Source organism: Galeopterus variegatus, unplaced genomic scaffold (genome assembly GCF_000696425.1).
Source record: "Galeopterus variegatus unplaced genomic scaffold, G_variegatus-3.0.2 Scaffold1465, whole genome shotgun sequence".
Lineage (NCBI taxonomy): Eukaryota > Metazoa > Chordata > Mammalia > Dermoptera > Cynocephalidae > Galeopterus > Galeopterus variegatus.
The window spans coordinates 53972-80480 of record NW_007727576.1 but is presented as its reverse complement, the minus strand read 5'-3'; the positions used below and the strand labels follow the sequence as shown (position 1 = coordinate 80480).

Genomic DNA, 26509 nt, shown 5'->3' with positions numbered 1-26509 from the left:
AGTATCTCATTGAGGGAAGGAGCTGAGATGACTAAATTTTCCAACCACTGGGAAAAGGGAGGTTCCTCAGAAATTCCCTTAGATCTCAACCCAAACACATGCATCCTTTTTTAATGATCCTGTCCCCCCAAGTTCCACATGGTGTGCAGAATTTCATTACACTCTGCGTCTCCCACTCCTATGCCATCACTCACTCCTTCCATTTAGTAGTTGACTGGTCACTGCCATTCCCCAGAGGCATTATTCAGTTTTGGAACTTGGAAATTTTGCTGCCTGAAACCTATGGTTTTGTGACTGCGTTTGGAGGAGAAAGAGAATAAATAGAGAGCAAAGTCAGAAACTCTTTAAGGATAGTTGACTGATTTGAGTGCTTGGTGAGAAGGTCATTTGAGAGATTGCCTGAAACCTATGGTTTTGTGACTGCGTTTGGAGGAGAAAGAGAATAAATAGAGAGCAAAATCAGAAACTCTTTAAGGATAGTTGACTGATTTGAGTGCTTGGTGAGAAGGTCATTTGAGAGATCCATGATATAGGGGCTATAGGTCAGAGTCTTTGCCTTGGAATATAACAATGAGGAGTTGGTAAGTGGAAAATAAGGTGAAGTACCTGAAGATGATGAACTGGTATGGTAAATAAGGTTAGGGGCAAGGACAGATATAACATTAAACAAATAGGTTTTAAATGTGTGGTTAGAGTCATTTATGTCAATTGCTTTTCATTTATGCCTAATCTCTGTATGGCACAGAAACAATTATACATGGAAATAAATATGCATATATTTAACCATGTTTCATGTTCTACTTGATTGATAAAATCATCTTTAATACACAGGCTTTTAGGCTTTATTATATGTTGTTTATATAGCATGGTCATCTATTAACAATCTAAAAACAATAGAGGGAAATGACCTGTATATTTGGCAGGTGGACACCTTACTACTTCAGGGCATTTTATCATGCTGGATAGTGCAGATTGGTTGCTCCTAAAACATCTGGTGAGCCAGTTTTGGAAAGCTAGCTACCTTCGGGAGTTCCCTTAAAGTGCAGAAATTATGCTCTCCCACACTCAAGAAACAGATAATAAAGGATTCCAGGAGAGCTGCCCTAGGCTGCCATGTACGTGCAAGTATGCTGACAGGAATTAATTAGTACATATTCCCTAAATGAACATTCTTTTACAAGTAAAAAAAAATGAGAAGAATGTACGTAATTTTGATTACATATCACTAAGTTCTACTAGATAATTATCATAAACCTTACACTTGGAAACAAAGTGAAGTTGAATCAACTAATTAGAAAACAAACAAACAAAAAACCAAACAGGAACATCTGATCATATAAAGACTTGTGTAAAAATATAATTTAGATACTAATTGTCCTTGAGCACACAGTTTCAGATGAAGTTAACTAAAAGGAATTAATCTATAAATAATACAAAATAAAATTATTTCCAGTAATGGGCATGCACAACGAATTTAGAGTGAAAATGTGCCCAAGGCTCTATTACCTGTTGTCTTTCTCTTTTTGTACTTTTTTCATGATAATAAATGTACATTTCATTATATCCAAGAAAATCCAAGTGATGACTCCATTGCTTGATACAGAAAGGGAAATGTTGAAAGAGAAAGGACAAAAATGAACTAATTTAACATGATACATTCTAGCTTTCATAGCCTAGATTTTTTTATTATTGTTTTTAATTGAAAGACAGTTATAACATTCTAATAAAGTGTGAGCTCTTGATGGAATCTTAAAAAATAACAGAAGTTTTTAACTAAGAAAAAGAGTTAGTTTAGTAAAAAATACATGTGGTGAGATAGTGCGTGTTGGAGAAAGAGGTATATATACTAGGAAAATGGCTACTGTAAGGCATGAGAACGGGGACATTACAGTAGGAGAATGATTACGATCCCTTAGACTTATTGCTGACAACTGTGCCTCTCAAACTCCACACAGTTTCCACAGCATATTAAAGCCGAGGTTGTTAGTGCGTTCCAGAAACACAACTCTCCTCTCATTGCCACAAGCTATGTCCCCATTTTGAACTTTTTAAAGAATAAACCCCAGATAATTCTTACATGAAGGGGCTCATTCAAGTGTTTTGGAGCCAACGATTTTAGGGTTTTTTGCTTTTGTTTTTGTTTTTGGCAGAAACAAAAAACAATGGAATGGTTATGATTATTTAAGGGAATATCTCGAACTCCAAGTTATTGTATCCATTGAGGTACACATGTTATATAGTGTATTACGTGACCTCCTTGGGAGAAGTTTATACTGAAAGTATGAACTATTTAAAGTAAATTACTGAGGAAGAAATGCCAGCTCAAAGAATTTTTTATTTCATATATTGGATCACCTTTTTAATGTCCTTATGCTAGTGATACAAAGGTCCGGATAAATGAAATGTACTGCTTAAGGTACTGGACTGTGATTTCTCAGAGTTAAAGGTAAAAATTATGAAGTTATCTTTTTCTTTCTCACTCCTCAACAAATTGCTTCCTTTTCTGTAAGCCACGTTTTTCTATTTCTTGCTAAGTGACTGTATTTCTTTGAAAATATCTGTGTTGAGTTGTCACGGAACTGTAATACATATGTTTTATTGTCTGAAATATGTGCCATCTGAGACCAATATAATAAAATCACATTGAAATTGAAACAATCTAGACCATAATATGTTCTCCTCATCCTCAAAATTGAAGATACTTATATCGGTTGTCATATTTTTCCCAGGGAGTAATTTGGTTAATTCGGCTATGATTTAGTGCAAGAAAGTAATCTTTTATAAAACATACTCTTGAGTCCTTAAAGAGTTAACAAAGCTTGCTAAAACATACTGTGTACTTCCCAAGAGTAGCCTAAATACCTGGAAGTTCTGCCTTGCTGTATAAAAATATTTAAGCTTAAGCCATACCCATATGCTAACATATTTTTATTATAATATGAAGTGGTTAAGTATCCTTTAGGTAAGTGTGTCCATTCTTGAAGAATTCATTAAGCAACAGCTGAGTTTTCCATAAAGTCTGCCTCCCAAAGTGGCATATTTAGGCTCCATTCTCCATTGAAAATATTAACTGTGAAATTTCATGTGTAAGCAGTAAATTATCAGGACTACACAGTGGACCTATTTTAGAAATAGCTAATCAAAGCCAATACATTTCACATTTGGGTGTGAATATGTGGTTGTGAGATCTAATAAGAGCTGTTGATCGACACTCACTGGCCCAATTTCCTGCTTCATCAGAGCGTGTAACTGAAGTGAAGACTGACATCTTCGTCACCAGTTTTGGACCCGTTTCAGACCATGATATGGTAAGTCACACTGCATCTTTGGTTTTCTTGGGGTATTTTTAAATTTACCTATTTTAAGGAATACATAGACTATTTAGGGAGAAATCTGAAAAGGCTCAGCTATACCTTTGTGCGTCTCTGTGTGTATAATATGTAGTATATAATGTATATATAGCATTGATATTATAGAAAAATTCCCATCTGCTTCTCAGACCAGTCCTATTGCTGTCAACCACTGCAGTCTCCCTTTTTTCCATCTTTGAAATATTTGCTTTGGCTTGGTTTATGTTCTGCAATCCATATAGTGTGAATTACCTCTCATTTTAGTTAGAAGCCATGTTGATGCAAGCACGCTAGGTTTTCAGGTAGCCAACACTGTTATATAATAGCAATATTAAAATATCTGAATTATTTTGGCTCTAAAAGGGAAATGAATATAAAAGTAGAGTGAACACTTGACCAGAATTAGATAAAGAAATATTTAAAATAAAATACACCAGTGGAAAATATTCTGCATCATTACAAAAGGCATTTATTAAATTATTACTGAGTGGGAAGAAAATGAATACTTTTTTTTCCCAACCCAAATAAGTTAACGTGAATTTCTCTTCAATATGATAGGTGTTTGTAAATCTGTAGAGCTCTGCAGATATTATATAATATTTCTAAACTCATAACAGCCAAGCTTCTATGTGAGAGCATCATAAAGAGGCTGAAGAAATACCATTATGGATATTTCAAAGATATATTAATTACATATTATTTGCAAAATTGCTTTTTGTTAGCATCATCTTAGTATAAAAGTCCTTTGATTTCAAAGTAGCTTAGAGTGATTCAGAATAAGAGGTACAGGAAATATCAACTGAGGCCAACATTTCCAAAAGTGTAGAAATTCACGGTACAACCACCTTGGTAGGGTAAAAGCTCTGAGAAGTCCTGAGGTAAGGAAACCTGTCTGACAATATTTGATCAAGTGTTTTCCAATCATATTTGTCCAAATCCCTTTTTCATCATTTGATACCTGTTAACATTCTGTGAAACTAGTATTCTGTGAATTAAACATCAGGAAATCCTGGCTCAGGGGATAATTAATATTTTAAATCTAAAGACGAGTTTTTAAATGTACCAACTGTGCAAATAAAAATCAGTGGAGTATATGAAAGACAACAAAGTGGTATGGAAGAATGCAGGTTTTTCTGAACCAGATGGCCTGCGTTTATAATCCCAGCTCCTCCACTTAGAAGGGTGTGTTTGGGGCAGTTGCTTAGCATTTCTTTGGATCAGTTTTTTCATTTATAAAAGGGGAGTAATAATGCCTCATGGGGTTTTTACAAATATTAAATAAATTAAAACATGAAAGCACTTAAGACAATACTTGACATATAATAAACCCTCAACAAAAGTTAGCCATTACTACTATGCAAGAACTAAAAATATAAATGTCAACCATAATTGTGGATTTATTCCTCTCACAGCTCATTTTGTCATTATGGTCAGTCTGTAGACCACTTTGTTGAAATACTGTGTGATAAAATATTTTTTTGCAAAATCGAACACTCTGAGGAGCCACTGTGACTCTCCCATGTTGGAACTCAGTCTTCCTATAACATTTTTCTTTCATGGCACTTTTATAAATAGGTTCCAGATAGATTTACCATTTAAATTCTTCTGCCTGTGTTCCATACAATCTATAAATAATTTCGCCACAATCTCCCTCACTTGTTCCTGATATTAACTATTTACTTTAGTCGTTTGTGTGAGTCCTGCTTTCTGTGAGGCAATCTTGCTTGGGGGTTAACAGGACTGGCTCTATGATCAAGGGGACTGAATTCAAATCTTACGAACACCACCAACATGACCTTGGGCAAATTGCTGAAGCTTCTAAGGCTCAAATTCTATCGAATGTATATATTATTATAGCTGCCTATCCCTGTAAGACTTTTAAAAATTTTAAATGTGATATATAAAGGGTCTATAAATAGTGCTTAATAAATAGTAGCTACTGTTATTTTTGTCTTTGACCCTTACGCAATGTAGACCTCATGGAAATTTCCTCTTCTCTCCACCAACTTAAATCTTATATTTTCACGCAGGCCAAATCAAGGCCCAAATGCTTGATGAAATTATTTTTTATCAATCTGATAAGAAATTAACTTTCCCTTTTGGCATTCTAATCACCTTTATTAACTATAAAATACCATTTAGCTTTTGGCCACATAGCTAGTACTGTTTTGTAAAGGTATTTCTCTTATATAAATAAATGTCTTATTTTCCTAAAACAATGCCTGAAATCATGAAGGAACACTTATTTCACATGTGTCATAGTATTAGTGCATTGCCGATCTAGAGTAAGTGGTGAATTACTACTTACAGATAACAGGTTTAGGAGACTATATTATTATTAAACAATTGAGGTCTTATGGGACCCAATAAATAACAACTTTTGAGAAATAAGACAATCGAGTAAAGGACATGGAAGTAAAAATATCATATTTATCACTAATAATGATAATATTGGAGAATGTAGCTTGAATCTGCAGACAAGTGAGTTTGCAAAGAGTAAGCACCAGAGTCAACATATTAACTCATCCAGTCCCAGGCAATGTTGACCTCCCTCTGCTCTGGTGTCGATTGTCCATGTGAAACTTCCAGCATGGAGAAGCACAGCAGAATTTGTCAGCCTTATGGACAGACAGCACCCACAATGAAAAAGACCAGAGGAAAGGGATGAAATAAGCAAGATTGATTTCTTCTTCCAAATTCACCCATCAGATTAAGTTACTCCTCCCTTCTCCCCTTCCCCAGTAGAAGAGTGTGAGAGAATGAAAAACATTCAGGACTTTTACACTGACAAAGTTGTTTTCTCATTGATGAAAACATAAAGAGAGGAGATGACACATTACAAACGTTACACACTGATAACAATACTCCTTCTCCTACTACTAATAAAAACCCTTCACAAAGAAAAAAAAAAAAAAAAGGTTATTCTTTCTCTGTCTCCAGCACCTGGCATGGTGCCCCACAAAGAGCAGATGTTCAAAAGAAGTTAAGTGACACCTCTCAAATGAAGTTACATGTGATCAAAAACCTTTCTCTTCCCTTGAAAAATGTTTACCATGCTTTGAATTATCGATTCAGGTTAGTTGTGACTTAAGAAACCAGTGTTGTTGTTTGTTTGTTTGTTTTTGTCTTAGAATAAAGGTGCACAGTAGCATTTTTCATATACAATTAACCCTGTGGTTATCATGAACTACGTTTCATGTATGAACTCTGGTCAAATAACAGATAGGAATAACAGAGAGAGTGCTCAAGCCTAAAACTTCTAAACCAGACAGTGTTTGAATTGTTCTGTCAAGAGATCTAATTAGCATAGGTCTGCAACTAATTTGCTAAGTGGATAGTTGAAATTGCATCTTTCCATCTTGCTTTAGAAGATTAATCATTTAAATCATATTACGGGAGAATTTTGAATAAGAAGGAGGGAGCAGTGTGATTTAGAGACAATCAAAATTAAGAGGCAGAATGACAAAGCTATTTTTCAAAACAGGAAAAGCTTTGTAGTTATTAAAGTGAGAACTAATAAAATATCTAATTAATAATAATAACCATAACAACATTTAACATTAGCGAATGTTTACAATATGTTAGGCACCATGCTAAAGGCTTTACAGATCATATTTTATTTCATCCTCATGCCAAACCTCAAATACTATTCTTATCCATATTTTCTGGAGAAAGAAAGTGACTAGCTAGCTAAGTGTATCAACTTGAACCCAGGCCGTTCATCCCTGGAGACTCCATAGCTCCCAGGGCATCTGAATTCATCTGGTATGAAAAACAAAATTAGGACATCTCCCTAAATTTATTTTAAAAACCATTAATTGGCAATCAAACAGCACATTCCCAGGGCACCAGGTTCTGACAGAAATATCCAGGCAGCACAATCATACAGCCTTGTTTTCCATAGTGCTTAAAATGTATTAAGTGAAAGCACACACAGATGGTAAAAAATGGTGCAAGCGGGAACACTTCAACACAATATTTATTTAGAAACGTAGCGGATGTTTTGTCCCAGATCTTCAGAAAAAGGCTCATATTCTTCAGGGACTTACTCAATTGAACAGAGTAACTCAGAGAGACTTTTCTCTTGAGTAGTGGGGGCTGAAACCCTAAAACTTGAACAAATTTTTCAGCAAAGCTTCCTACTCAGACTGTCTTCCATCAAGTTTCCTCCTTTGCCTTCTGCTTTTGCTTTGCTTGGTTATGACCTCATTCTCACTCTCTTCAGGGTTCCTGCTCTACAAATTTCCAATGAAATAGTACTTTTAAATTCCCAGTTACATAGAAATCTAATATAAATTTGTGTTGATAAAATAATAAAATGGGAGACAAATACTAATTTTTTATTTTCTAAATGCTTCCTATCTTCTAGGCATTTTTGCAAGCTGTTCACAAGTATTAGCTCACTTCTCACAATAGCCAAGTACATTATACTCACTTTATAGATAGGAAACTGGGGCTTAGTGAGGGTAAAAAATTACCTGAGGCCATTCAGCCTGTAGGTTTGGAACTTACATTCATTACCACTGTGCTATAACCTTGCCCCGACCCATCTTGGTCCTGATGCCCATTCTTGGTCTAATAAACTGTGGCCATGGGGGAAGATCACATCATACAGGTGGCTACTGGGAACCATCTGCTGCTACAAAGGCAAGCACACAGGAGCATTTCCCAGAAAATGGGAGACCAAATATTTACAGTCTTGGTTAAGCAGAAGCTGATCATTATCAACTGCTTTATACCTCAGTTTCCATTTCTACTTCTAACAAAGGGGAGAATGAAACTAATGCTTGTCCAGTTAGTGTTGTTCCTTTTCTGTGCATATAAGTATGTGTGTGTGACTGGTACAATATTTGAAGGGAGAATGTCTTAAATGAGGGCCAGCCCGGTGGTGCACTGTGATAGTGCGCTGCTTGGGAAGCGCAGTGGCGCTCCCGCCGAGGGTTCGGATCCCACATACAGACCGGTTCCCGCTCACTGGCTGAGCGAGGTGCGGGGGCAACGCCGAGGGTTGCGATCCCATTGCCGGTCCCGGTCCGGTATGGGCGCGACACTGAGGGTGGCAATCCGTTGCCGGCCACGAAAAAAGACAAAAAGGAAAAAAAAAAAAAAAAAGAATGTCTTAAACGAATCTGGGGATTTCATTGTCTGCCATTAGCAAATAAACCTGGCTGTAAATATAATAAACTTGTAAACATCAGAACTTTGGCAAGTTCTGCCATAATTGCTTGAAATCATTGACTTTGAAATATATCTTGGCAAATATTTGGTAATAAATCAATTTAAGTTTATTTTATAGTTAACATTTATTTTATTTTCCAAAAGTCTCAAATAAGTGAATCAAATTTTTAGATTCATGGGAACATGGTCAGCTTAGACATCCCCTGGAACCTTGATTTACCAGTGGCCATCTGCTCTACTGCTGACCAGTCTAAAGTAGTTCAGTTGGATAAAGAATAGAGCTCATGTGGCTAAGTCCTGAGTAATAGAAATATTATCATATATCAGATCACTATGTCACACGCTTACCAATTGTCCAGAGAAGAGAAGGTGCTCAGTTCAGAGTAGATCCATCCACTCTGTTTCTCTGACAAGCACTGCCACACTGTATCACTTCCTGATAGAAGCCACAGTCCACCTCCCCCTTTCTCTCCTCATCGGAAATACTATCCTGTGCCCATCTTACCCCTCCCTGGGTTTTTCTTACAGCAACCAAGCCTAATCAGGTTTTCCCTCTGCTGAATTTAACAGATGCTTAACAAAGGTTTGCTAGTGAGTAAATTCCTATCATGTATTGTAGTGCCTTGCATCTGACACTTCCAGGCACAAAAAAAATCTAACCAATAAACAAGGTAACTTGTTTTGACTGGAAAGACATATTGGCATCATGTTTCACTTCCTTGTTTCCATTTCAGTTAGTGATTATCACTCTGCTTGATGCATTATAAACCATGCAATAATAATTATTAGTTACTTGATCAGTAAGGGATCAGCAATGCTAAACAGGTGCCAGAAGGAGGCACTTTCATTCAGTTTTTACCCAGTTTTGCTTAAACCCTGGGAAAGAGACAGGTAGTCAAACAAATGCACAAAATGCCTAGAGACAGACGTTATTTATTTTCTATGTCCTAAAGATGATATGTATAAAATTAAGAAAACAACTCCTTTCTGATGCATCAGGGCTCAGAGGATTAGGAAAATGTAGCGTTGATGTTTTCAAGTTAGTCCTTCTGATTTGTAGCATGCTAAAATTAATGGAGAATATGGTAATCTTTATTTCAAACCATTGAGTTTCAAATTTAGTGCCAGTGTAGCAAGTACTGCAAAGAAGATGGATATTACCCTTTTCAATTTTAGGAGCTGGTAAGTCAAATTGCTTGTTTTCAGATTAACAGATGTTTGTCTCTGGGCATTGCCATAAGGAATGCTGTGTTTATTCAAATAAATAGATTCCCTAGCTGTGAACGCTGATGAGCTTCACACATTTCTCATGTGACTTATACGCATATACAATCACAAACACACACTCACACTCACCCACACACTTTGCATTCTTCTTTATTTTTTTTAACATTTAGGAAAAGATCCAAAGTACTAGTAGAAATGGATTTCTTATTTTCATAATCTTCTTGATTGTGTAGGAGAATTGAAAGTATATATACATTATCTGTGAGAAATATGTTTAGCCAAAAGGAAGACGGTATTTTCACACCCACATTAAAACCACGATTGATTTGGGTTTGGATATGAGGTTGATCAGAGACCATGGAAGGACCCTAAAACACTATGCTTTATTTTTATAAATGGAATTATTTAATTTAAACATTTTTCTGTACATAATCCGCTCTAATATGATTTTGTTTTTAATTGTAATATATTCTATTTCTTCAGGTGCCAGTGTAGTCGGGTTGGGAAGGGGTTGGGAGTGGGGTGTTACTTTCATTTTATATATTCGAGAAGATTATTGGCCAAAAAAAAAATATGACCAAGAAATGTGTCAGGCATTTTAGATACTTTAGAAAAATCATTACACCAACCAGTGATTCACCTGAGATCAGTATGTGCATACTACCACAAGTTAATTTCTAGAAACATCACCTAGCTAACATTTTAATTCCAAAGATACAAAAAATTTTGTGTTGTCTGTGTAGAGATATTTAAATTGCAAAATACAGCACAGTGAACTCTTTGCCATTTTCCAAAATTACCTAGGAATATACAATAGATGTATTTTTCCGTCAAAGCTGGAAGGATGAAAGGTTAAAATTTAAAGGACCCATGACAGTTCTCCGGTTAAATAACCTAATGGCAAGTAAAATTTGGACTCCGGACACCTTTTTTCACAATGGAAAAAAGTCAGTGGCCCACAACATGACCATGCCCAACAAACTCCTGCGGATCACAGAGGATGGCACATTATTGTACACCATGAGGTAAGAATGGCTGTGTTCTCCTGGGTTGGTCTTTCTGCACGTTATTCTCTTCCCCTTGCAGGCAATCATCAAGCTGATGGGTTGTGGTGGAAGATTTGGTTTTCTGGTTTTTTCTGTTTTCAACCTTAAAAACTACTTTGCTGTGAAAATTTAACTTACTGAAGTATAATCCGAGCGTTAAAATGGTAAATAAAATGATTATAAAAACCAACAAAATGTTTATGATATGTATTAATATCATGATATCACTCCAACCTGCTCTAATTCAATATGAACTAGAATTGAATGTCTAATTCAATCCTTCCCCTATTATAAACTTCATATATTACTGTATTTCAGTATGTTATAGATTAATTTTCTAGAGGCTTTCTAACAGTGTATATCTGAAAATATTTCTACTAAAAATGAAGGAACAAAAGACAGAAAATAAAAAAAAGTTAAAAAAATTCTTAAAAGAAAACAGATTCGTGTGGAAATATGTATTTGAAAAAGTATATGAATTCACAGTGGTATTGCCACCTAGATTGAGAATATAAATATTGTTAATTTTGCTTAAACAGAAGACTACATATATATGTTTATAGCCATATTTTTGGTTTATAACATTTCCCCATTTTCATTATTACTGCAAAGCCCAATATCTAGTAAGTGCTCTATTCATTTATGGTTGAATGGAGAAATTATGAATCAAACAAAGTGTTGATGACTTTTAAAGAAAACAAAGTGGTGTTTAAAAATATTCTTAATTCATGAGAAAATAAAAATTTTCCAGAACTCATTCTTAAAAGCAGCAGGTTTTCATTCCCAGATGAACTGTTAGAATATTGTTTTTGTAGATCTGTCCAGAGCAGGATAATTCAGACTGTTCATTTTTTTTTTCTTTTTCTTGGTATAAAAAAGTAATAAAGGCAAAATCTTCAATTTAGTGTGTTGTGTTTAGCATGGAAATAGAGTGATATTTTGCCTTTGAAGAAAACTGCCAGAATGCCTAGCTTTTCAAACACAAACATTCAAATGAGAAGGAAAAAAAATGCTTCAGGAACCATATTAGATATTGGACCTACCTAGTCAATGTGTAATAGGACTTAAAGAATGGAAAAAACAAAACAAAACAAATCAAAACTAAAAACTAGAAGAGAAAAATAGAATAGAGAACCAGTGGGCACATGGGTTGAGAACTTTCCGATCATTCAACCAGGACCTATTTATATTTGAAATTTGAGATATTCTTCCCTGTAAAACACTCTACACTTGCCTTTGAACCTAAATCCAGTGTCCATTCCTCCCAGGTGGCAATTTTCTGAGGAGTGATTTGTGTATCCTGAATTATTTACTGATTAATGGTTTCTGATATACGCAATGTATAACTAATCTATATAATAACTATACGCAATGTATAACTAACCTATATCTTCCATCTCTTAAATTTCTCACCACTTTTGTTAATGCATTGCTTTCCTTAATAGTTTGATTTAAGAATGTAATGTAATTGCTAATTTATGCATCTTTCATTTGCTTTCATCAGTATTATAGTCACTTAATGATTTTATTGGCCATAAAGCCATCTTACCATATTTCTTGAGCAACTTAATGATATGGGTAAATAAACTTGCTAAAAATCACATGAGAGAAATGAGTAAAAATTTCTTCATAATTCCACAAACTGAGAACAAAAACAATCCTTTTTAGAAAACATGAATAGAATTTACATTCCCAAACATTCCAGGGACAAAAGAGATGCATAGCAGAGTCCCGGCTTCAGTTTGGCAGCAGAGTTCTAAATAAAACTAAATGGTTGGAATACAGACAGATCACATGTAAACTCTCAAGGAGACTTCACATCAATCTCAATCTCACAAAGCCTGAGGACACTTCCCCCTTAGCCTACTTCTTTGTTTAGGCATTTGGTGTTATTTTAGGGGCGGAGGTAGAGAGCTGCATTTAGGACAAGAAAAATTCTTTTCTCTTTCTTGCTCTCCATGTCTTCGAACCAAGAAGGAGTTACTATTTCTGCAAGTGTTTATTTGCCAACACCTAGATTTATTCTCTAAGAATTTGCTGTAGCTAGGTGGACTGGTTGATGGTGTTTGTTGTGGAAAATGTTAGCAATGCTTGCCCATTGTACAAAATCAGATGTCACCTATTTTTTCAAAGCAAGCAAACAAAAAATGGATAGAATACAGGCATTGTTGTAAAAGTTTACCTTAAATCCTATGATTATTAACATTTTGTCACAGCTCTGCAGTTTATGCCTCTTTCTCCTGCTTTGCTGATGTATTTGCTACACTTAATAACATCCCACTGGTGTGTATCTTGAAGTGTCTAATCTATATGGCTGTTGTTTGTATCCTATATTTTCCTTAATAAATAAGGCTGACGGTGAGAGCTGAATGTCCAATGCATTTGGAGGACTTCCCTATGGATGCCCATGCCTGCCCACTAAAATTTGGAAGCTGTGAGTAAATTTATGTACATTTTTTTATTCTTATAAAAACTAAGTCTTTAAGTAAGGGACCTACAATTGGTTATGTCTGTCAGAGTGACAGGTAGGTAAGAGCATCAAGAAAATTTAAATAGCAATATAGTGCAAAGGCTTTCTATAAGTAGTAATCCTCAACTTCACTTTTTAATGTTATTTCATGAGAAGAGTAATTCTCTATCAGACTAGAAAAAATGGATCGAACTATTTAGTAAAAGAATTCTAATTTTGTTGAAGTTGTATTAATAAATAAAAGTGGAGTATGGATGCTTATATCTCATGGGTAATATTTTCCTCCCAATAAATGGGGATCATTGTATTTCTTTTATATCATTACTGACACTTGTTTCATCTTAAGAATAATTCAATTTGTTTACCAGATATAAATATTGGTAAGTAGCAAAGGGCAATAAGTAGGTATTTATCAGTAATGGCACCCATATCTAACAGATGTTTCTAAGAAAAAACCTACCCTAGTTATAGTCTTAGAAAACTTCTAGATCAGTTTGTATATCCTATGGAATTTATGTATATATCTATATATTAATGTTCTTGAAAGTATCCTAGATAAAACCTTTTTATAATAATTTTCTTGGTTTGTGCTGTTTGAAAACATTTGGGCACATCTCAGAGGAGCCTAGAGAACAGTGGTCTGGAAAGTCAGGTCTCTGGTCTTCTTTCTATCCTTCTGCTTTGGAGTAGTAACATGCATGAAGTGAGTGGGGAAAATATATTCCCAGTTTCCTTCAGGGGAATTACGCACAAGGACTGAGTCCACTCCAGGACCACCTAACCAGCTTTCTGTTCTCACTTGTCAAGCAGTTTGAGCAACTATTTTGGTGAAGATATGATTCATAGAAGGAAAATAGTGGTAGTGCAGGAAGACAGCAAACAAAGAAAATAGAAAAGGGCCTTCAAGCTCCTAGCAGTACTAGTCATGGAGAGACAATATTATTTTTAAACTTCATTCTATTCTGAAACCCATGGGTAAACTACTTCAAAAGCTGTCAGCTAAATAGGACTTCAATGATATAACTCTCTTCTCTCCACCTTTTTCTTAATTTAATATACTCTACTTCATGAGCTATTATGTCTCCTGATAACCAGTTCCATTTTTTAACAATGATAATAAGTATTATGTATTACTTGCATGCTGGACAGTATAGTAACTATTTGTACATTCATAAGCTCATGTAATCCACAATATAACCTTGTAGTAAGGAAGATCACACATCAAAGTTTGCTTAGTACTGATTTATGCCTAATATACTGATATGATTACGGATAGTGTCCCCTTTTACCTTCAAAAATGTCCTGATTTGGGGCCGAACCCATGGCTCACTCAGGAGAGTGGGATGCTGAGAGCGCAGCGGCGCAGGGCACGCCGAGGCCGCAGGTTGGGATCCTATATAGGGATGGCCGGTGCGCTCACTGGCTGAACGCGGTGCAGACAACACCAAGCCAAGGGTTCTGATCCCCTTACCGGTCACAAAAAAAAAAAAAAAGTCCTGATTTGAACAATGAATTACGTGGGTTTTTTTTTTTTTTAATTAGGAATGTTTTCAGCAGTGAGAATATTTGAAAAAAAGAGGGAGTCTATTTTCATATAAGATGTAGAAACATAAATGATAATTGGTTAATTGCTGGTCACTTCAGTGCCTTAGCAAAGCTGATGTGTTAAGACATTCTTAGATGTTCTTCCTCATCACAACATGGTTGCTACAGCTCCAGCCATTGAATCCGCTTTCAAGATAAAGGTAAATAGTTGGTGAAAAAGAAAGAAGTAGTGTCTGCATCAAATAGATGAAAGCTTTCCCTAAAATCCTACCAGGAATCTGCTCACATTCCATTAATCAAATATGTGAAATATTGCTAATACTATTTGCAAAGGAGGCTGAGAAGTAAATACTTTCAATTGGGTGCATTGTCAACCTGAAGGATATTGGAGGTGTTTGAGGAAGAGGGAAGTATATGAAGAGTAGAAAACAAATATATGTCTTATATGAGAAAGCTGAAGATAAACAAAAATAAGTAAGCTGTTTTCCACCTCAGGGCCTTTGCACATGCTGTTTTCTCTGCCTGGATTACTACTCCATTGGTTGTTAGCTTGGCTAGCCTCTTCTATCTTTCCACATCTCAGCATAAATGTCATTTCTTAGGGCCTTCCCTGATGACTTTATTGAAATTTGCATACTGCCCCACCAGTGTTCTTGATCATAATGCATTTATTTTCTACCATTTATCACAGCAATAATTATTAGTTTTATTTATTGGTTCACAGTTTTTATTGTCTGGAGACTGCAATCTCCATGAGAGTAACATTTGCTAATATTTCCTAGTACAGAGGCTAAAACAATGCAGGCACTCAATAAATATTTATTGAATGGGTAAAGATTACAATAATCAGGCTTTAAATGTCCCTTTCTTCAAAAAAGAAGATTTAGGACTGTTGGGAATTGAACAGAGAAGACTTGACATTGAAATACAGTCTCAGACAGTTATGTTTATTGAGGGAGAGTACCATTGCTAGTTACCATTGTCTGCTATTGGTATTGGAAGAGGCAGTGGAAGCCCATTTGTTGTCTAATTATTTCTCTGGCTTCTTCACAAGGTCAGTTAATCCAAAAATAATATGCATGATACAGCTGTCATCTCTGAACTGTTTTTTTGTTTGTTTGTTTGTTTTTGTTTTTGTCTTTGTTTTTGAGGAAAACACAAAATGAGACTTTGGTTGTAAAAGAAGAGATTTGGCTTACGGATTCTCATATTACTATCTAGGCAAGTGTTGGATATAGTAAGGACTTAATAAATGGTTATCTTGACTTACAGATTATCAAGCAGAGTGTCTTGCAAACTAGGGGAGAGAAATGAGTATAAATTTAAATGAATTCCAAACAGCACATAACTTCAGAAATTATTTAGTTCATCTGTGTCATACAAATGGAAAAACGGGTTCATAAAAGTGAAGTGAAATTCATCAATATATATTTTTTAAAAAGTGGAGTGATAGTGTCAATTAGAAGCTGCACTTTTGATACTAAGTATATGTTCCCAGTGTTGTACTACTACAAAGGTCTTTTATAACCCCAACTAAAACCATTTTGTTTTGTTTATTTTTTAAACATTTTCTTAGGTAATATGATTTACTTGAAATCATAGCTTAAAAATTTTTACTAAGTACTTGAAGACTCTTTTTAACTTTCTTTTCTTTATACTGAAGTCAAAAATCAAGTAAGTTTTCATAGAAACTACTTTTCAGCTGCTGAACTTTAAGAAAATAGGATATATTACCTATCCTATGGCTTTAAGTATATCTGTTTTCTCTATTTTAAAACCCAGCTTTTATCATGTGAATTTACTCCTCATTTGGAAGATTTCCGTTGAGAGATGTGAATAATGAGTAATCTTCACCTTCATAATAATGCCATATTTGTAGTAGATGGTCTACACATTTTCATACACAATCCTTTTTCTAAGAAATTGCAAGAAGTGAGACACCAAAATTATATGGATTCGAAGTTAATGGTAATACTTTTTTTTCTCTGCTATTATAGTAGTAGCCCAGTGACAACACATGACAAGGTATAGAAAGATATGGTGCACTGTTGCTAATAGTAATAAGAGGTTTAGTTTGCTGTGAAATAATGCAAGACGTGGAATTGGCTTCATTGCTGTCAACATGACCACCAAGTATCTTTGCTTGGCTTATGAGCATATAATATCCAGGTTTTGCCTAGAAAAACCCTGTAAATAAAGGTAGAATAGAATGAATGGCATACTAAGTTTTTATTTTGGTTTTCCCCTAAATAGCAAAGCACCCTTAAACAAATAATTTAATGTTCTATTCCTTAGCTTACCATCTTTAAAATGTGATTAAACAGTATAACCTTTAAGGCCCTTCCAAATTGAACATTCAGTCATTCCATGCTACCATAATAAACTCAATGTGTCTTCTTAGGTAAGATGCTTCCATTAAAAAAATAAGCATATATGGTCAGAACACCATTTTACTGAACAGAGGTACCTACAAATTGTAAGCAATATGGTCCTTCTCAAACTAGTGTGTTCTGATCTTTTCTAAGAGATTAAGAAAATAAAATCAAATTTATACCCTCTTAATAGATGCAATCCTCCTACTATATATAATGCTGAAATGCTTTTTTTCTTTAAATAAACAAGGATAACCACAATTAAAAATGAAAAGTCAATAAAGACAAATTCTAAATCATCCATTTGTAATTTTACATAGCTCATGAACCACTAAGCTAATTTTTAGTTTATTCTATCAAACGTCTGGAAAAATTTGTTAAGAAGGTATCTGCCTGTAAGTTGATCCAGAAATAATGCTGGAGCAGAAAAGATACCTATGTAGAATCAGGAACAGTGACTACATTTTTCTGCATCACTCACAGAGAGAAGTGACCACGAAGGAGCTTTGTTTTAGAGGCTGAGGGTCATGGCTTGCATATGTTTTTCAGGCAGCCTTATTTTCATGTAAAAAGGAAACCATAATTTTACATAACCATGACTTTACATGTCATAATATTTTGGCTTGGGAAAATACATATTTGAACACAATATCCAACTCTGGTCACCTCTTGATGGAGGTTGGGTCAAGCAGGGTCACATCATGACTTCTATGAGCCCTGGGCACTTTGGCCTTTGGGGGACATTCCTCATATATATTATGACTACGTCTGCATAAAGATGAATATAATTCTGGTTAGATTAGATTCATTTTATCTTCTGATTTTTAAAAGAAATTAAAATATTTTTGTGGCCTCCTAAAAATAGTGTGGGCCCTAGGCACTGTGCCCTCTAAGTCTAATAGAGAAGTTGGCCATTGCCCAGAGTCAAGCTTTCATAGTAAGGCCAACTTCTGATATTATGCCTTCCTCTCAAAAACTCTGGAAACAGTTTGATTTTTCTAGAGTCATGTTCCTGAAATTTTTAACATCACCTTGCATCTAAATAGAGGAGAGTACGTACTATCATTCCAACTTATGTTGAGTAGGTGTTTTGTGACTAGAACTCAGAAAAACTATGGAATTCCTTCTTATCCTTCTCTTTCACTCTATACACTCTCCTCCTCCAACCTGCATGAAATAAAGATCAGGATTGTTGACTCAATTTCTACAGGAGATGGCTAGGTTAAAAGTGACATGGGAAATGAAAACGATTGAGAAGATCTATGCAATGCAACTCATCATCATTGTGATAGTAAATATGCATAAAAAGATAACCAATAAAAAAAAAAGAAAGTAAACTCAGACATCCTTTGCAAATGGACATGCAGCAAAATTTACAGTGTTATTTTTTACATTTATCATGACCTTCCCTTGACTTTACATAATCTGGACCCAAGCTTCTGCATCTAACCTCATTTCACCTTTCATTCACTCCACTCTAGACACATTGGTCTTCCTCAAACTAGTCAAGCTTTTGTCTGTATAAAGGAAAATACTTGGTAGTTTGTCTGTTGGGCAAACTGTTCCCCAAGACTTTCAGATGGCTCACCCCCTCATTTCTGTTATGCACTTGGAGAAGTGTCACTTTTGCAGAGACTCTCTCAGTCTCCTTCCTTACCTAATGTGGGCCCTCACCACCTTCATTGTCTATCACTTTACCCAGTTGTATATGGCTTTACTGCACTTAATACTATTTGAAATTATATATTTATTTGTTTATCAGTTTTGGTCTCTACCACAACCACATATGCACCATGAGATCAGGACTCTTGTTCATTATGTTCACTACTGTATGTCCAGCACAGTACTTTGTCCTTTGTAGATGCTTTATAGCCATTTGTCAGAAGAGTAAACAAATGACTGAATGAATCAGGAAAGTGTGTTTTAGTTTTCCAAACTAAGGGATATGAGCTCCCCTTCTATAGCCTCCTTCTGGAACCATGAGATAGAAAATATGATCTTTGAGCACCGTCTCCGTGTGTTCACTGGCTGAGCGTGGTGCGGGCGACACCAAGCCAAGGGTTACAATCCCCTTACCGGTAAAAAAAAAAAAAAAAAAAAAAGAAAGAAAGAAAATATGATCGTGAATATTTAGAATAGTGAAGAGTTGGAACCAACCTGAATGACATTCATCAGATGACTGGATAAGGAAAACATGGTATATTTACACAATGGAATGCTACTCTGCCAGAAAAAGGAAAGAAATCCTGTCATTCACAGCAACATGGGTGAACTTAGAGAAAATTATGATAAGTGAAATAAGCCAGGCAACAGAAAGAGAAATACCACATGTCCTCACTCATAAGTGGGAGCTAAAAAAATAAAAAGTAAAATTAAAAAAAGAAAGAAAGAAAGATAAAATAATCACAATAATATGTTGAACTTTCGAAAGGAGAGAACAGACTGAGGTTAACAGAGGTGGGGCGCTAAGGGAGGAATCCATAAAGGGTCATGAAAAATGATAACATTGTATAATATTGAATATACTAATTATCCTGATTTGAGCATCACATATTACACATAGCTATTGATATGCAACTGTGTACTTCACAGACATATACAATTAACTATGTTTCAAAAAACAAAAAAGAAAAATTTGACACTGATAAAACACAGCAACAAATTAGGAAAATTGAAGTGGCAAAATACATGGATAATTTTCCATTCTTTTCTTCTAGATGCTTATACAAGAGCAGAAGTTGTTTATGAGTGGACCAGAGAGCCAGCACGCTCAGTGGTTGTAGCAGAAGATGGATCACGCCTAAACCAGTATGATCTCCTTGGACAAACAGTAGACTCTGGAATTGTTCAGTCCAGTACAGGTAAGTGCCATTTTGTTTCTCCAGATATGGGGGAAGGGACAGAAAGAGGTTTTGTGAGGATGTGAGTCCTTTAGTAACACAGGTAGAGAGAAAATTGCACTAAATTAGAGGTCAGCTGAGCTGGGAACTAATGTACACTCTATAAACCTGTGGCCTTAGACCTGTCATTTAATGCATTTTAACTTCTGTTTCTTTGTTTGCAAAATAAGGAGCTGGTTCTGTGTGATCAATGTAGCACAGGATTTAGGTATGTAAATTCTTGTGGATGAATGGCTGGGTTAAATCCTTACTCCTCCACCTTACTTGTTGATTGTGATCTCCTTGCAGAATTGTTGGAAGGAATAAATTAAGTCAATGAAGAGTACTTATCACAATTCCTGGAACTTAAAAAGCTTTTCATTAATATTAGCTATTAATATCATCTAGGTCCCATTTATTACAATGAGTCAATGAATCTTGGTGAATTTGTAGCTGTAATCATTACACATGGGACATAAAAAACCCCATTTCTTCTGCAAATCCATTTGTATTGCTAGGATCTTTCCCAGGTAAAGTCAACAGAGACGTAGCCACATTACTGATCATTCCATTTATTAATTAAAAGTTGGTGGGATTCGATTGTTTTTAGTGTTGTAACTGATCTGCCAATGATATACTCAGAACTACATGAGATAATATTAAGAAAGCTGGACCCAAATTTTGATGTTGTTTCAAATAATAAGAGTTTAGCTATGCAATTATCCATTTTGTACTATCTGAAATATGATCTTCAAGTCAGGTAATAAAAGCTGGACTCTAACAATTAGGAAAACATATTCCCCCCAAAGCCCAATACTTTTAAACATGTTCAATTACTGAAGGCTTTAAAAAGGGTCAACAATTACTTTTATGGATTTCTTGCAAAATTTAAATTAATCTCATTTACTTTGATTTGCGATTTCTAAAGAAAGATGGTTTCTTAATAAGTAAAAGCAGTGGTGCTATTTTTCTCAACAAAATTGTTGCTTAGATTTCAGACTTTATATTGGGACCCTCGTAAGTCTAATACATTCAATAATAGGTTGGTATCTCTTACTGTGATTATTGGGTAAGTTCTGCTTAACAGGATCTGTCTTTTGCTTGGTTAAAAGCACCCATAGCTACCTTAGAAGCTTAAATGTTTATGCTTCTTATTTTTAAAAATGGAGAAGATTGTTCCTTAGCTTTGCCTTTATTAGAAATGCAAGTGGTATAATGGAAAGGTCATAGGCTTTGCAGTGAGTAAGATGCAGACTCAAGTCCTGGTCCTGACACGTAGAAGCCTTGTGACTTTGGGCAAGTCATTAATCCAGTTAGAAAACCTGTTCTCATAAAGAATGAGAATCCTATAATCTCGTATTAAAGATGATGTAATGTAAAATACTGAAGAGTTGTTATATAGCAGTTGCTCAAAATGGTATGTAGTAGCTTTTGCTATAGTTCTAAATATATTCTAAAATATATAAAATGCTAAAGATTTTTCTTTCTCACAACATGTTATGTTGGAAAAGATACCAAAATGAGCTGTGTTTACTTTTTAAAAACTGACTGCTACTATAAGCTGAGTATCATGACAGGCATTAGAGACTCAATGATAGACAAGGCACAGAACTTGCTCTCATGAATTTTGAAACCTAAGAGAGGATGAACATACAAACCATAATTATCAAAATGAGTGATAAGTACTGTGATTAACATTTCTGTGAGGGCAGGGACCATGTCTGTCTTCTGTATCCCTATTATTTTCTATAGTAGCTGAGACATAGGAGGCACTGAATAAATATTTTGAATTACAGAATAAAAACAGAAATGATTCAAACTAGGATAATCAAGGAAGGATTGCTGCAGGGGTTGACTTTTCATTTTTTTAGACTGTGTCTGTTGGGGCCAAATTTTCACTGTTGCAAGGCAAGGTCATTTAGAAGAATACACATAGACCTTTCCTTCCACAAAATCTTCATCTACTATCATTAGAGTAGAGGTTGGAGGACGTCAGGGAAACAATTCAAATGCTGTAGCATGCATGCAATAGTAGAAGTACGTGTAAGTCTCAAGGGTTGCTCAGAAGAGGGAATGCCTCTGTTCTAATTCTAGCCCTAATGACCTTGACCATTTAATCCTCTTTATACCCCAGTTCTCGTGTCTGAAAAATTGCTGGCTTAATCAGATGAGCTTGGAGACCTACAACCTAACTACATTCTAGTAACTCAGAGAAGATATACAGTCAAGAAAAGGGCAATGGGATAAGAGACAGTGGCCCAACCCAATGCCATCAAGCTGGCTAGACCTCACAGGTGGGATCCATTAGAAATAGGCATTGTTAAAGCTGCAATTGTACCTGCACAAAATAAGAGCTTTTCCCTGTCATTCCCATAATGAATATTGGAGGGTGGGGAGAATAATGAAGAAATTCAATTTGATGTATGTTTTCAACTCTGCAAGAGAACATTGAACTACACTTCCTCTGGGTCCACTTTATCTCATCAAGAATCCACCTTGATAGGTCTCAGTGGAAAAAAACACAGAGCTTTGTGTAAGATCTTTGGTGCTATATTTCACATTTCTTTGTGAAGCCCTGAAGACATTAAGATAAATGACATTGAATGCTGTTACCTCCCTGCTACTGTCAAAAGACTAGAAAATGACAACAGAGAGCACACACACTGAGAATAATTAGGTAAAAGGCATTGCCATCTACCTTAAAATTCTCCATGAGGAGAGAATCAATTCAGATCATCCCTTAGAAGGTCAGAAGGTGTTATCCTGCTTGCCTGTCACCTAAACACATGTGAATACACAAACAATCTCAATGATCTCTTTCAGGTCAAAATACCTCGAGGTAACTTCAGTGACAGAGGGAAATAGATGGAGATCCCAACATAATATTTGCAATTTTTAATTCGGTGCAGACACATTAAAGGCACAATCTCTTCCCTGGAGTCTGCCATCAAATTTAAGGAAAGAAAATTAGTTAGAACCTTAGTTTGAAATATACTTCTTATTCACCTGTCACAGTGAAATTATTACAGGCACATAGGAAGGATAAATCCGGTCAACGTTCAAATCCAATATAATTCTCTGTTATTCATTCATTCATTCATTCATTTTTTAAAATATTTGTTAATTCACTGTGTTCAGAACTGCTATTGGGTCTGGAGAAGAGAGATGAAAAATGCACAGCCCTTGCCCTCAAGAAGCTCATGGTTCAGCGAGATAAGTAATTAACATGTACTGGGACTTGTAATCTTTACATCCAATTTTCACAAAAATCCTAGGATATAAATATTATTATTATTATCCTCATTTTATAGATGGGATGTATTTGAGGCCCAGAGAGGTTTAAAATTTTCCAAGGTCACACAGCTGGGAAGTGGCAGAGCTGGGTTTTGAACCTGGGTAGTCTAGCTGCAGAGTATGTGCTCTCAACTACAGGGCATACTAGTAACAGACAGCATAGGCATGTGAGAAGCGGAGGCATAGTCATTAAGAGGGTTGACTCTGGAGTTATATTACAAGGTTTTACCATTTATTAACTGTGTGACTTCTAGTTCATGAGCTACTGTGAGATTAAAATGAGAAAAAGGCATGCAAACTTCTTAAAAGAGTATCTCGTGCAATATATATCAGGTATTATAAATAACAATGCAGCAAGTACAAGAGAGCTACATGATGGCTTAAAGGAGAAAGAGGTCACTTCTGCTTAAAGCATCAGAGCAGGCAGTTTGGAACTAGATCTGAGGCATGACCTCCTGCCTCTTTCCACCACACCACATCGCGCTTCCTAAGCAACTCTCCAAGGAGAGCCCAGGCAGAAATTACAACAGTAATTAAATGGCATGAAATATAATTTTATATAAAATAGGAAAATAATTAAATTGGTCATTAGGCATAAGAGTGTCCAGAAACAGTATGATGTAGTAAAATGCAATGTTTTAAAAATATGCAATGATGATAAGACGTTCTCCATGTTTACCTAAGTAAGTTTGACAACAGGAAATTTAGGTTAGTTTGGTGAACAAGGATGTTTCTTTTGAATGACTACATTAATCCTTAGAAGAGATGACTAAGAGAAATTGTGGGATCTTCTTTCCAAGACGGAGTATTCTCTGAATGAGTTGATTTAAGAATGACTCTGGAGGGTCAAAATAATGAGGACAGTAACTCTTCCTTGACCATGGAGTGACAGCAGTGATTAACATTCATCAAAGGAGTCTCAGAGATCCCATTAATAAAGCCTAGTACATGATCTCCAGAGAAAAAATTATGAACATGGAATATGACATCTGGAAAGACTTCTGTGGTCATCTGGTCAACTCATTCATATTTCAAATGACTAAATGAGTCCAGAGAAGCTAAGTGGCCTAGAACTATAATCATTGCCTCTATTTCTATTTCAGTACTCTTTGAACTAGTTATTAAAAACCACCACAACCCCCTCAAAAATATTTTTAATACATCATTCCTTTTAAAAAGGTAGCACCTATAGAAAACACCAAAATTAAAATACTTGGAAGAAAAATGACAGTTTCCAATGGAATCTATGTTCAATACAATTATGATGAATGACAGAATGGTTGACTTTCTGTTCTGGAGGGAGAATACACTTCTATCTTTACCCTATAAATCTGTATAAAACTCCGATGTTTTAAAAGTACTTTCACAGTCTATCATTTAATTTCATTCTCACAGCATCCCAGGAAGTAACTAAGCTAAATGCTATCATATTAATTGGACAAATCAGGAAATGAAGTTAAGCAACATGTTTACCTTCTAACATTTGAGAAAGCAAAGATTGGAAGCTAGGGATAAACAAATGCTTAATCCTGCTTTGTAAAATTATATCCCTGTTTCTTTTCTTTTACTCTTCTCAACTTTGTCATGTAATATATCAGAAATATTGTCACATCTGATTTACAAGCTTCCCTCAGGGTTAGATGATGTGCAAGGATATTTGAATTAAAATTCTTCTAGACTGTTGAATTAAAAGAAAAGAATTTGACATGCTTAGTGCATAAGCACTTGATGTCTAGACGTATTCTCTTAATCCAGTTTAGAAGACTGAGGTTTTTGTTCTTGTTGTAGTGGTTTTCTTTCATTTTAAAACTACTGCAATATGATTCTAATGTTGCTACTTTTTCTTTTCTTATTTAAAAGCTTTGTTCCAACACTTCTCAGATTTCATTTAATTTAAAAAGATGGGTTCAAAATATTAAAAGTTCTCCTATTCTTTCCTTAATCTGTTAGGGAGAACTTTTTCATAAACTAAATATAATGTCAAATACTAGCTCTTCAAATCTACAAAAATCATATTCTTTTCAGAATCTTTGCTAAAATATCACACTGCAAACAACAAAAGATAATGGGATGTATGTAGACACTCATCTTAATGACATTATATGAAAGATGTGATTTTCTTCTTGGAGCTGGTGACATTTTATGGGCCACAACTATATTAATGGTTAGGAATAATATTGCATACCCCTGGGATGGTGAAATGTAACATGGGTATGTCCACACAATGATACATTTATTAAGTCTGGGAAAAATTGTTTTTCTGCATTTTTCTCAAATTTGGATCACTTCTTTCTCTTTGAAATGATCTCAGAGACATCATCAAAGATACATACAGAAAATAAAAAGAGAATTAATTAACTGGTTAATATTTTTTTTATTCTTCAAGAGAGAGATACTATGGATTTTGTTTGATTTAGTGTCCTTAAGCCTCAGTGCATCCATTCTCACCAAAGGCAGGTATTGAATACTGAAGATATGTCAGGTCCTTCTATGTCCAATGGATTAGCTGCCTTCTCATTAGCTTTCAGTTTGGTGAGAGGAATATAAGCATATGGATAACTAAAATACAAATTGTGAGGTATTATAAATATAATCAAGAGCTATTAAATTAAGTTGAAGGTATTTAGTAAGTTCTCAGTAAATGGCAAGTGTTATCATTAATAACAATTAATAATGAAAGCATGCATAGATGATTTCCTGCTGTAGAGAGTAAATGTGCTTCTTTTACCAACATTTCTACCAATTCTGATTGGGGAGAAAAGTGAAGAAAATGGAGAAAGGAACTGAAATGTATTTCAACATGCTTATGTAGTATCATCTTAACTAGAGCCGTTATTCTGTATTCTCCTTAAATCATACTTCTCACTATTTTACAGATGTGGAAACTGAGAATAAGAAAATGTGAGTTGGGGCCGGCCCGGTGGTGCACTGGATAGTGCTCCGCTTGGGAAGCGTGGCGGCGCTCCCGCCCGAGGGTTCGGATCCCGCATGCAGACCGGTTCCCGCTCACTGGCTGAGCGAGGCGCGGGAGCAACACCGGGGGTTGCGATCCCGTTGCCGGTCCCTGGTCCGGTACAGGCGCGACACTGAGGGTTGCGATCCGTTGCCGGACACGGAAAAAGACAAAAAAAAAAAAAAAAAAAAAAGA

The 26509-nt window shown here is 35.4% G+C and overlaps 1 protein-coding gene across 1 annotated transcript in view; it reads left to right on the top strand.

Moving 5' to 3' along the window:
• The window catches only part of GABRA1 (gamma-aminobutyric acid (GABA) A receptor, alpha 1), a 59148-nt gene that overhangs the window by 18020 nt on the left and 14619 nt on the right, over window positions 1–26509 (top strand). The window contains exons 4-7 of the mRNA XM_008577234.1: window positions 3241–3308; window positions 10560–10780; window positions 13153–13235; window positions 19906–20049. Of these exons, the coding sequence (XP_008575456.1) occupies window positions 3241–3308; window positions 10560–10780; window positions 13153–13235; window positions 19906–20049 (516 nt within the window). The remainder of the gene's footprint in view (window positions 1–3240; window positions 3309–10559; window positions 10781–13152; window positions 13236–19905; window positions 20050–26509) is intronic.